The sequence below is a fragment of the Equus quagga genome, chromosome 14, assembly GCF_021613505.1.
Source record: "Equus quagga isolate Etosha38 chromosome 14, UCLA_HA_Equagga_1.0, whole genome shotgun sequence".
NCBI lineage: Eukaryota > Metazoa > Chordata > Mammalia > Perissodactyla > Equidae > Equus > Equus quagga.
The window spans coordinates 81,938,384-81,951,081 of NC_060280.1; the positions used below are offsets into that span (position 1 = coordinate 81,938,384).

At 58.3% G+C, this 12,698-nt stretch overlaps 1 protein-coding gene across 3 annotated transcripts in view; it reads right to left on the bottom strand.

Moving 5' to 3' along the window:
* The window catches only part of IGSF9B (immunoglobulin superfamily member 9B), a 59,416-nt gene extending 47,484 nt beyond the window's left edge, over positions 1 to 11,932 (bottom strand). For all 3 annotated transcript variants that reach the window (XM_046638127.1, XM_046638128.1, XM_046638129.1), the window contains exons 1-2: positions 11,690 to 11,932; positions 999 to 1,196 (exon numbers count right to left, since the gene is read on the bottom strand). In XM_046638127.1, the coding sequence (XP_046494083.1) occupies positions 999 to 1,196; positions 11,690 to 11,753 (262 nt within the window). In that variant the 5' untranslated portion in view covers positions 11,754 to 11,932. The remainder of the gene's footprint in view (positions 1 to 998; positions 1,197 to 11,689) is intronic.
* Positions 11,933 to 12,698: the final 766 nt, after the last annotated feature.

The following is a 12,698-nucleotide window of genomic DNA, read 5'->3' on the forward strand; positions in this document are numbered from 1 at the left end:
GAGAGAGAGAGAGAGATAGGGAGAGGGAGGGAGAGGGAGAAAGAGGGAGGGAGGGAGAGGGAGGGAGAAGGAGAGAGAGAGGGAGAGGGAGGGAGTAAGAGGGAGAGAGGGAGAGGAAAACAGGGAGAGGGGAGAGAGGGAGAGAGAGGGAGAGGGAGACAGGGAGAGGGAGAGAGAGAGAGACAGAAATGGATGCTTTCTGAGAGAAAGGCAATTCAGACCTCAGAAGCCAGAAGCAAAGATAAAAGCAGGGTCCTGCCGGCTTCCTCTGGTGCTTTAAACCCCAACACACACACACACACACATATGCACGCACGCGTGCACACACACTCGTACACATGTACTCGCATACACACCCCACACCCTCCTCCCTGGCAGACCGGTGGGCAGGCGCTGACAGGGACTTACAATGAGGCCTCTGCTGGCAGGAGTAATTGCAGAGGATACCCAGCGGCCAGGAGGAGGGGGCTGGAGTAGCATGGAAGTGCAGCCTGGCTGACACTCACTGACACTTAGGGCCCAGATGAGGCCCCAGCTCCAGAGCCAAAGAGAGGGCGTGGGCAAAGGCAGACAGAGCAAAGCCTGCAGGGCTGTGACTCTGCTTCCTCCTGCCCGGAGCTGCCATCCTGCCCAGCCCTGCTCTCCCACAGCCAGGCTCCAGGCTGCCTCTCACTCCTGCCTCTGCCCCTGTGCACCCTGGGCTGCACTGTTTAGGAGGGATTCTTGTCTGCATCGCCTCCTCTTCCCTCTCCTCCCCACCACTTAATTAAAACCTACGGGGTCCAAAGGATGGAAGGAAAGAGGCAGAGACTGTGGAAAACAGAGATAACAGACCAGTCAGAAAAGATAAGAGGCAACAGAGATAAAGGTAGGAGGAACCCTGACCATGACCAGCAACCAGTGAGAGCCCGGAGGCCCCGGGCTGGAAGGGGCAGCCACACTAAAACCAAGGAGGGAAACGAAGCGCAGGGGGGGGGCACCCTGCAGCCCAGACTTACCTGCATACTCAGGGTCCACATGCGGGGGGTAGTAGCCAAACTTGATGAAGATAGGGATGGGCACCCCAAACTTGAACCACTCTACAACATAGGGTGGGGGCTGTCCCGTCACCGGGTGGATCACGTCGCATCGCAGGACCACACTCTCGCCAGCTCTCGCAGTCACAAACTCGGGCTCCTCTCGCAGGCCGTGGGCACCTAATGGGACAGCAAACGGGACTCAGAAAAGGAGATGATAAGGAGATCCTGCCCCAGCAGCCCAGAGGCGGCCTCTGCCCACGTCCAAGGACCTCCGCACCCCCCTCCCCTCCACCAGGCCAGCTGCCCTCGAGCCCTCCTGCTGAAGAGGACCTCACCCACTCCCCAGAGGGTCATCTGTGAACCCACCAACCCTGCCCCCCCTCCCATGGCCCTGGGGCCCAGTACCCAGGAACCTGAGGGAGAGGAGGACAGAGGAGAAGAAGAGGGACGCAGTTCTCTTCAGCCCCACAAGCCAACCTTCCCTCCGCAGTGCCAAAGAGCAGAGCCACAACCATGCCCTCCCCCTTTAACACCCCCCTAAAGCCTAAGGAGTCTGGCCCCCGAGAAGGTAGAGGGGCCTCAGCGCCTCTGAGGAGACCACAGCCTGGGCCTGCAGCAGCCGAGGGTAAAATGGAATGTCTCCCTGCAGCAGAGCTTCCATCAGAGCCTGGCGGGAACCGCAGAGCCAGCCATCCTCCTACACCCCGCCCCCAGCTCAGCCCGCTGTTCCAGCATACAGCAAGAGCACTCCACGCAGGAGCAGGGGAATCCCTAACAAGCAGAGCAGAGACTGCTCAGGGCAACACCAGAGGGAAAGCCCACAGGCCTGAGCTGGCCTCTCCAGGCCCCTCCTCCCAATTCATCTTCCATGGGGAGGAGGGGGGAAGGGGGGGCCTCCAGCCCTCCCATTTCCAAGCCCCAAACCTATTGGACTGAGAAGACTCAGACATTGTCATTGGGAGAGAAGGATGCTGGGGACAAAGGAGGGGGACCCTGGCACTGCCAACCTCAGCCAGCTAAGGAGGAGGACAAAGCATGTGACTCGATAGGGTGTACCCATCCTCCTGGCAGGGGAGGGGGACATGGCATGAGAGATCCAACTCCAAACTGGAGGACAGTAGAGAGGTTAACCCAGGCACGGTTTTACATGCCTCAGCAGCCCGCTCCTGAGCCCCTACGTGAGGATGTACAGACCCACCTCCAGCCTGACCCTCCTCACCCGCACACCAGGCCCGTGCCCACAAAGTCACCTTGTCCAGCTTCCTTCCGAGTGAAAAGGACAGCTGGGGAAGTCTCACTAGCCCACACACCCCCAGGCTGGATCACAGCTTTCCCCAGCCCCACAGCCTCCCATTCCATCCCTGCCGGGCCCTCCAGGCAGCACCGAGGACAGCGGCTGCTCAGTGAGGCCCAAAGCCCTCCCACCACACCAGGGAGAGGACGCCCGAGAGCAGTCCCTGCCTGTCTGTGGCCAGTCTGTCAGGTGCCTCTGGATCTAAATCTTACAGGCCTCCCACCTCTGTGTGCCCCCGCCTGTCTCCTCTTGTCTCTGTCTCTCCTTCATGTCTCTGTGCCTTGTCTCTCTGTCTCTCTCTGGTTCTCTGTCTCTCTCTCTCTCTCTCTCTCCTGTATGTCTCTATCTCTCCTGCTCCTCCATGTCTCTGTCTCTCTGTGCCTGTCTCTCTTCAAGTCTCTGTGTCTCTGTCTCTTTTTTTTCTAGCTCCCACTCTATGTGGGGATCCTGTCTACTTGCCTGTCTCTGTGTCTCTCTCAGTGTGCATGCCTGTGCATGTGTGTGTGCACACGTGTGTGCATGTGCGTGTGTTGGGGGACACATGGATCTCTGTCCGCTGTGCAAGAGGAAGGGGTTTGTCTGCCTGCCTTTCTGTGTGTACCTCTTTCTCTGCCAGACTGAGCGCTTGTGTTCACTTCTTTCTCCATCTGTCTGTCTGTTGTCTGTGTGTCTCTGCATCTCTCCTCCTCTCCTTCTCTCCTGCCCCTCCCCCTCTCCCTCTCCTCCCCATAAGTTGCGGAAGGAGGAGGAGGCAACCTTTCCAGAAGCTGATTGGCTACCGGTGACATCACTGTTTTCTAGAGGAAGAGCTAAGATCTCGGAGTATTTTTGGAGCAGAGCAGCGCGTTGCACTCACCTGCCTGCAGCCCCAGCAGGTTTCCCAGTCCCCCGCCCCCAACCTTGCTTCAGGCTAAGTTTGAATTCCAGCCCCTCAGGGAAATACGGAGCGGGCCCAGCTGCTGCAGGAGCCTCCCCCACAACCCCACGGGCACCCAGATAGGGACAGAACCTGCCTCCCGGCATCCAGGAGCACAAAGGCTGGTCCTGGACCCAGAAGGAATGGATAAACCAGGCACCATGAGTGAGCAGGGGAAGCAACGTGTGTGTGCACGTATGCAATGTGTGTGTGAGAACAGCTCTTGATAGAAGGACGTGTGTGAGTACATGCAGATTGTGCACTGAGAGTGTATGTGTCTGTGCGTGTGCATATGTGTGCAGCACAGGCCTTGGAGGAGAAAAGGAGACATACAGGAGCCTGGGGGAAGAGGACGGAGCTATTCCCAGGGACGGGTTACACGACAGGGGACAGAGGTTGTCCATAGAAGGGGGCTCCTTCCCAGGGCTCTGGCCCCAGAGCCTAGGGCAGGAGGAAAAGGGGTGGGAAATGGCGGCTGCCCACCTCTAACAGTGAAGCTCGGCTCTGAAGCGCTCTGGCTGCTGGGGTTGAGAGCTCTAGGGGGCAATGCCAGGAGGCAGTCGCTCTGACATGGGTTCCCACAGTGCTGGCTGCTCATTTACACCTAGCACTCCCTCACTCTCACTGCATGGCAATGAGGCAGCCTCTTTCACACTTCCCCCATCACTGGCGCTGGCTCCAGGTTTCCACCCCTACCCCCAGCCTGCCCCTGGGCTCAGGGCTGAGCACCCAACCCAAGGCCCACCCCAAGACATTCTGCCCCAGCCTGCATCTCTTCTCAAGGACCTTTTCCATCAGGGAGGAGCAGCTGGAGAGAGGACACAGGGAGACAGGCATCTCAGAGAAGATAAGCAAGGCAAAAAGAGCCGGAGCTTCCCCAGAAGAAGGCAGAGGGCTGGGAGCCCCGCCCACCACTCAGGCCAAGCCTCCTGGCTCCGAACTGGAAAATATTTATGAGCTTTCCTCATCTCTTCACCACACACGCACGCACACACACACACACAAACACACACAGCGTGTTCTCTCACTCCATCACCCACAAGCACTTCTCCCTACGCCTGATCCTTTCTGAGCCAAAGCATGTCTAATAAAACACTTTCTCCAGAAAGGCTCAAAGCAAAAAAGAAAGTAACTAGACTGGCAGTAGAGAGGGAAGAGGGGCTTGATGGAGGAGAGGGAGAAACTCAAACCTTGGAGGACACCAGACCCAATCAAGGAGTAAAAGAGATTCAAGAAGCAAGGAAGGAGAGAGACACCAAGATGGGCATAATGCAAACTGGACACAGGCAGAGTCCAGCCTAGGGCAAGAGGGAGAACTCAAGGGTACAGAGGATTCAGCCACTGAGACACAGAAACACAGGCCTTCAAAGGACCCAGAACCAGGAGGGGGACAGAGCTGAGGCTGTTCCTTCAGGGAGCAGGTGGGCTTCTCCCCAGCAGGGCTGGCGGGAGCAAAGGCCCACTGGTTCTGCAGGTAGGGAGGGGGAGGGGAAGACAAGGATGGATATTGACCAGAGGTGGGGAGTGGCTGCAAGAGGGCGAGAGGCCCTCAGACCCTCCCCCATCACAGTAGCCCAAAGGGATGAGGCTGTACCCTCAGAGGGAATATGGCATCAGCAACGGTGAGGACAGCAGGAGGCCAGGAGGTGCCCAGGACCTCACACGCCATTGTAGAGAAGGCAGGAGCAGCAGTACCTGAGCCCAGCAAACCTGCATCTTGGGGCTCTGCCCAGCCCACTTTGGGCGGTTTCACCCACAGTAGGGAGGAGAAACAGGAGAGCACAGGGGCTTGAGGTGCGCCTGTGGTCTGGCTGACCTTTTGGGAAGCCCAGAGGGTACAAACTTCCTGCTCTCTGGGCCAGGTGGTCCCAGCAGGTGGCCCATTAGATCCCCTGTGGGCAAGAACAGGAGGCATCCAGGGCCTGGCACAGCCCCCGTGCCTGACACTCACAACCTGCAGCTCTTCCGCCAGGGCACAGCAGCATGGAAACACTCTAAATACCAGAGGAGGCCTAGGTGCCAGGGCAGGCAGAGCTGCAGCTGCTGGCAAAGCTCACTTCCTCTAAAGACCTACTGCACTCCAGGCTTGGTGCTGGGCGTGTGACACGAACTCCATTTGTGCCCAAAATGCCCACCTGCCAGAGGTACAACCATCCCCATTTCACAAGAGAGCAAACTGGGAGGCTATCTGTCTCAGCCAAGTCACTCAGGGAGCAGATGGGGGAGTCAGGCTCCAGGTGCCCATAGTCATTCACACCACTCTGCTGGCCACAGGCCCAGGCACCAAGGCCTTTCCCCAACTGCTCCCAGAAACAGCCCCATTTTCTTCTGAGTCAGAGGTCAGCCCCTCCCACTGCATGCTCTGCACAGCTTCTGACAGCCAGACCCCTGCAGCCCAGGACTAGAGAAGGATGACCGGGCAGGCCTGTCTCAGAAGGCAGCTGGCCATCTCTGGCTGGCTCTGGGCTGAGCAGTGTCACTCTGCACGAGACCCAGGAGCTTCTGGCTGGGTCTGGCGGCGGCTGTGGTAAGGGGAAGACCACGGGGTGAGCACCAGCCTCCATAGCTCATAAATACAAGTCCTTACTGGAGCTTTCTCTTCCTCCTCCCCCCGCCCCCTCCTCCTCTGGGCACCAGACTCCCAAACCACAGGCCTGTTGTCTAATAATACCAGCGACAGCCACCGCCACCTCCATCTGCCAGCCTAAAAATAATCCCTGCTGAGTCCAAAAAAGGCACAGCCCCCAATAGTCCCCCAATCTCTCCTCCCTGACAAGCCAGGAGGCTCCAGGAGATTCCAGGAAGCCGGCAACTCAGGCTCCCCGGGAGCCTCCCACGGAGGTGCACACCCAGAAGGGTGGCAGGAGGAAAGCAGAGGACAGACTCCCCATGGCCCAAAGCAATGCTAAAAGCACTCTAAACTGTGAGATGGAGAAGAGGCCTGAGTCCAAAACATCAGACTGTGTCCTTGTTCTCATCTCCAGAAGGCAGGTGGGCTGGAGGTCATCTGGACATCATTCTGCCTCCAGCAAGGACCCCCACATGCAGCCCAGGCAGGTCCTCAGAGAAGTCCCCAGCTTCTACGGTCTCCCCATCACTGTCCTCACAGAGCTCCAGCCCCCACTCTGCATCAAACCTCTCAGCGTCCGAAGTCAGAGGTCAGGCGAGCCCAGACTTGCCCTGGCCAGGAAGCTTCCCATCTTCTGAACAGCAAGCCTTTGGGGAGGAAGGGGCAGAAACACAAGCCTCCTTCCTCCTGTGGGTACCTCTCCTCCCTCACCATCCCGGCTGGGCTCCCCTTAGCAGCCCATGAGGCAGCGATGCTATTAGCAACCTTAATTTGCTCTTGGCTGGATTGTATTTCCAAAAGCCCTTTCCCCAGGAGCCACTGACAGGAAGCAGTCAGTAATTCAACCTCCGCTCTGCTCCTTTAATGGCTCCTCAGCAGAAAGGCAAAGCCACACCCCATCCCACCTCCTCCCCACCACCTGGGCAGAGGCCTGCACCCTGCCCTCACGCTCATGGCCATGTGGCCAAGTACACACGAGCCGGCACCACCAGGCCACATTCCTCAGATAAGGGGCCAGGTCACTAGACAAGTAAGTGGGAAATTAAAGCCCCGTGTTTACCCACAGCAAAGCGTCAGCATTCCCTACTCTGAAGCCAGAAAATGAGGACAGTGGCTCATCTCGTAGACTTTGTGTAGATGAGCTGCTGTGCAAGCTGTCTGCCACAGACCGTCTCAGTGGTGCCTGTCACCAGAAGGGAGGTAAGGGGGTGGGGGAGCAGGGGCTAGAAGCACAGGCTGCGGGCACTATCCCTACCCTTTCTTCTCAGAAGGACAGTTAGGCTGGCTGGGATCTCCTCAAAGCCTTGGCCCACGTGGAACTGTCCTCCAAAACCCTTATGGAGGCCCCATCTCTGCTCACCAGTCTCCTGCTTATTCACGCGAGAGAGAACACAAAAGCCAGAAGATTCCTAAGAAAAATAGGTCAGCTGCCTCGGGCAGATGGGGCTTGTACCCGTGGGCAGTGCCCCTGAGGGGGCCAGGCTACAAGCCGCCTCTCTGCAACCCCAGCACCCTCTCCAATCTCCCCAGGGACTCAGCCCCTTCACTCCTGAGTGTGCTGGGCTAACGGGCTCCTGAAGCCAGAGCCCACCTTGGCAAGACTGATTCCTTTCTGTGTCCCTGGGAGCTCTGCCTGGATTTGTCCCCCCCAGTTAAGCTTTCTCTCAGGACCTCAGACATCCTTCAATCCAGCCCCTGGGCTGAGCCTCCAACTTTGGGACTTCTGGGTTGCCTAGGCTCAGGTGTAGAGTAGGGGGATGAGGAAAGCAAGGCGTCACCTCTGAGTCTGGTCTTCCTGCCACCCATGGCACTCAGACGGGAGGGACCCCTTTCTTGTGCCTGGACACTAACTGTGCCCTGTCATGCTGCATTCTACATGTGCACGCACAAACACATGTGCACACATACAGGCGTGTGCACACACCTCCAGACAGCGTGCACCCACCACCTCTCTCTGCACAATTCAGATCCACTCTTTGCCAGCTGTTTAACCCATCCCAGGGAGCAGACCAAAGAACACTGCTCCCCTGAGCCCAGGCCCCAGCCGAGGAGGCCACATGTGTGTAGGAGAGGGAGGGGACTTTCATAGAGAAGAGAAGGGCACTGACTCTCAGGCCTTGCCCCCCTTGGGGCTTCTGTCCCTGTCCTTACTCCCTCAGCGCAGCACACAGGAAGGCCACGTGAGGCAGGCCTGAGAAAGAGAGGTCCAAGGGAGCAAAGAGAGCGGTAGCAGGGCAGCACGCTGGCTGGGGTGGGCAGAGGGGAGAGAGAAAAAGCAGGCACCAGCAGAGCCAGTGCCAGGGCCGCGAAAGAGGTGGAGGCATAGATGCTGGGCTCCTGCATCTCCCCACGAGGCAGCCTCTGCTCCTTGCATAACCAGATTCCAGCTTTCTGTCTCAGAGCCACAGACACGAAACCACCAGCTCTGGGACTGACAACTCCAAGTCTAGCACGTGTGGGGCCTCAGGCAGCAGCTGAAAGCTGATTCTTCCCACTGTCCCTCTGCCATGCCCCTCTGACACATCCCCTCCCTCAGCTTCTCCCAGGGTACATGCTGCCAGACACACCCCTGCCTCCAGCGGTGTGTGCTGGGGACATGCATACACACATCACTTGGCCACTTCCTGAGCTAAGTCCTTTTCAGCTGATGGGCTGCCCACGAGGTCCTGCTGGCAGCTTCCAGGCCTAAACCTCCTCCCTGCAACCTTTAATGCCAAAAGGAAGAAGGGAGGGACAAGGCCAGGCAAAGGGTAGATACTGGTCCAGCTATCAGCAGGATCTGAGTCAGAACCCCACTTTATTTGGGGACTCTGCAGTCAGGGATGATCCACGCAGAGAATCTGTAACAGACAGGAGGAGGCAGCCTTGGGAATGAAGGCCCAGACTTCCCTCCCCTGTCAGAGGCCCAGACTCAGCCAAGTATGGCCCAGGATCTTCCCCAAAGCTTGCTCAGGAAACGTCTGGGATGGCGACAGGCCACTCACCACCTTCCAGGCTCCAGATGCCTCTCTTCTGCATACCCTCCCCAACCTCTCCACTGTCCTCACCCACCTCCCAGACACATAGGATTAAAGTCAAAAGGGAGAGTCTATGCCTACCTCTGTCCCAACCTGACACTGCCTGAGGGGGTCTGTCCCCTTTCAGCCCTCTGCCGGAGCAGCCCCTACATCAGCCAAACCCTAAGAGTGGCATCTCAAATTCTCCGCCCCTGAGGAATCTCCCAGGAAGTCGCCTCTGCCAGTCGGAGAACAGCTGAGCTCTCACACAGAGCCAGCATTTGAACACTGGCTGCTGTTTCTCACGCAAGCAGGCGCCTGCCACACAGGCCCCCTCTCCCTCCCTCCAGATGCTGTAGATGCTGTGATGCTAGGAGCGCTGGGCTCCCGGGCTCCCTGCATTCTTCCCACAAGCCTCTGGCCACTGACACAACTCCAGTTTTGCAGATCTTCCAAAGGACTTCCAAGCAGCATGCATGCCTTCCTCACATCTCCCTGGGATGCAGAGAAACAAGAGGTTCTCCCCAGTCAAGGTCAGTCGTGAAATGTACTTGGTTCCTGACAGTCAGCCTTCTGAACTTCCCCCCAAGACACTCCCAGCTACCAATACCTTGAATGGCCCAAGGAAAAGAAATTGAGAAGGGGCTTGGAACCCCACAGATATTCAAATTACAGTAATAAAAATAATAATGTTAACATTTATTGAGCACTTACTATATAACAGGTGGTCATTCATTTCTTTATAGCAACAATGTTCACAAACAAAACCCTACAAGCTCCTACTGTTAACCCCAATTTCCATTGACACAACTGACATTTAGACAGGTTGAGCAATTTGCCCAAGGTCACAGAGCCCACAAGTGGTAGAGCCAGAATTTGAATCCAGGCCTTCTGACTCTAGTCCTGGGTCCTTAACCACCACACACAGATCCTCTTTAGGCTACAAAGATCCCAAGACCAACAAGCCGTGGCAGGCAGGGGTGCACATCAAGCCATCCCAGACAAAAGGACCTCTCCACACCCAGAAAGAGGCATAACCTTCATGTCCAACAACCTGCAGTGTTGGGAAGTCCTTCCTTCTGTCTGGTCATTCTGTGTGTTGCTGCAAGATAAATCCACTGTCCTTTATTCTGTGCTTAAACTTGCAAAAATTTTCCATTCCCCTCACCTTGACTTCTCAGGTTTGGAGGCTATTTCAGAGACTCCCTTCAGTGCTTTTTTTATTCAAAGATACCAGCACATCCTTTTGTGCTTTCGGCGACAGTCCCACAGCAGGAACATACCAAAAAGTGGAGGGGAGGAAGATGAGGGCATTGGAAGACTACAGGGAAATCGGGGGAACGGAGGAGGCTGAGGCTGGAGACAGATTCTCCACACCGCTCGGCCCACCTCACAGGCATCCCCACTCCATAAGCTCCTGCAGTCGCCCTGGCCTCAGCTTTCCCGCCTGACAAATGGAGAGCTTTAAAACCATCCAAGTCACCAACACACCATTTAACAAAATCACCCTTCCCTTCGCGCTCCTCTGGTTCAGTTTTCAGACCCCTCAAATAGCATGGGAGACACAGACAATTCCAGAAACTTTCTAAAATCGCTTCCCCCTCCTCCTACACACCCCTAGACAAGGCGTAATGAGAGGACCCTGTAAAAGGCGTCTCCTGCCAACCCCTTCTGCCCTTGGACCGCTGGGAGTGGGTTCTCTCCCTGGTGGGTCCTCCTGGCTGACTCCCACCCACCGACCGGAGCCATCTCCCGCAGCCATCTCTCCCGGCTTTATGAACTTGCCCGCAGCTGGGTCGTGTCCGCGCGCTGAGAACCGTGAGCTCAGAGTCCTGGCACCCTCCAGACTCCGCTCCTACTTCCATACAAGGGCTGAGAGCTGGGGGTGCCACCCAGAGGCTTGTAGGTCTCTTTGCCCGTCACCAAAGCAAAAGCCCGCGCGCTCACGCACGCATCACTCAACTCGCTGGCTTCCCTCTTGCCTCTTCTCAGCTCAGACGGGTTAAAAAAGAAAGAGAAAAACCTCCCTCCGCTCCGAGATGCAGCAGTGGGGACCCCCCTCCTCCGCCGCCCTCGCCCCTAGCCAGCTCTGCCACGCAGCCGGGGAGAGCGGCGTAGGGTCGGCCCAGCTGCGGCGCGCTCCCAGGGAACTTTTGCCTGGCCGGGGCCCAGGTGCGGCTAAGACAGGCGGAGGCGCAGGCAGGGCTAGCCAAAGGCACACACTCCTCGGAGCCCGCCGAGGGACACCCCGCCCTTAACCAGCTCTTCTCCTCTCTTGGGGCTCCATGCGCACCCGCCCTGCGAAGAGGATCCGACCTCCAGGTGACAAGATGTGTGCTCAGAAGGGGCGCGAGCTGGTGCGGTGGGTGCCTGCAATGCCGAAACCCTGTCCCTTAGCCGTGGGTGCCGAGAGTCGCAAGGCTCTGGGTCGCGCCTCACTGCAAGGGCTCGCCCACGGAGCGGTGGCGTTGCGCGGAGCTCAAGCGTGCTGCAGCCTACCCGAAGGACCTGCAAACTCCCCGGTAGCCAGAGTTAGTAAAGCCACAGACTCCCCAGCGCTCAAGGAGGCGGCTGCTCCGTCAAAGGACACCGGGCTCCGCACGCGGGTGTGAAGCCCTAGGGCCGACGGCAGGCGAAGTCGACCCGGATCCCAAAGCATCCTTTCCTGAGTGCCCCGCAGCCTGAAGGCTCAGGCCCCTTCCCGCCTAGCCCCTCCAGCCCGCGCGACCCCCGGCCCTCTCGGGCAGTGCCCCGGAGCGCGCCTGGCTCGAGCCCGAGCCCGAGCCTCGCCCGCGGAAAGGCGCGGCGCTTGGCGGGGCCGGGGAGCCCGAGGCGAGGAGGAAGGGCTGAGAGCGCCGGGGAGGGGCAGAGGAGGAACGCTGCACTTCAACTCACCTTGAGCCGCAAGACCTCGGGTGCTGATCACACTTGCTATCAAAGTGGCCACATACCAAATCATAGTACTACCGCGCGCCAGCCAAGAGCCTCATCCTATCGCAAAGTGCTCCTGCGCCCGCACACTTATCCCGCCCGAGCGCCTGCTCACGCCCGCGCGCGCCCGCCTAAGCCCCGCGCCGGTGCTCCTGCAGCCCAGGCTGCCGGCTCTCCATCCCTCCGTGGCTCCGCTCGGCTCGGCGCGCAGCCTCCCCGGCCCCGGCGCAGCAGCACCTGCACTACTAGCCCGGGCGGAGCGCAGCCAGCTCCACGGTGAAACCTAGCCGGGCCGGGCCTCTGGGACCGCCCCCGCCGCCCGCCCATTGGGCACTGTCCACAAGCCTGGGGGCCGATTGGCTCTGATATCTGCCCGTCGTGGAGCGAAGGAGGCGAGCCCATTTCAAGGTGCGTTGAAGTGTGGCGAGCACAGAGCCGCAGAATCATGCGCATTGCCAGGGAGAAGGCGTTGTAGCGTCTCTCCTCTCTTCTGTTCTATGTTCACACTGCATGGCAAGTTTCTGGTGAAGGAAATGGTGGCTTCTTGGGCTTGCCAACGGGACCCTGGGAGTCTCATTTACCCCGCACAGGTCTGAGGGAACTCGCCCCCGCCCACGCAGGGAACCCAACATCCGGTTTCCATCCAGCAAAAAGCAGTTCCCGGGAGGACGATGCTAATTCAATGGTGGGGAAACCCAGGAACGGGCAGCCTGGGAAAGCTAGGGAACGTCCTTCGCTGGAGATCTTTTCAAAGAGGTCACGCGCTATCTCCCCCACCCCCACTCCTTTCTACTCACGGACACTCTTCCCTGGGCAACGCACACCCTCCCACCCAAACGTGATATTAAGTTAAGCTCCATGCAGCCTGAAGGCAGGGGGATGACTAAAATGACCTCCACAAGTCACTAAGATTTAGAATGAGTCACTGGCACTCCTCAGCACTTTCAACTGCGGCAGTGTCACGACCCCCTCT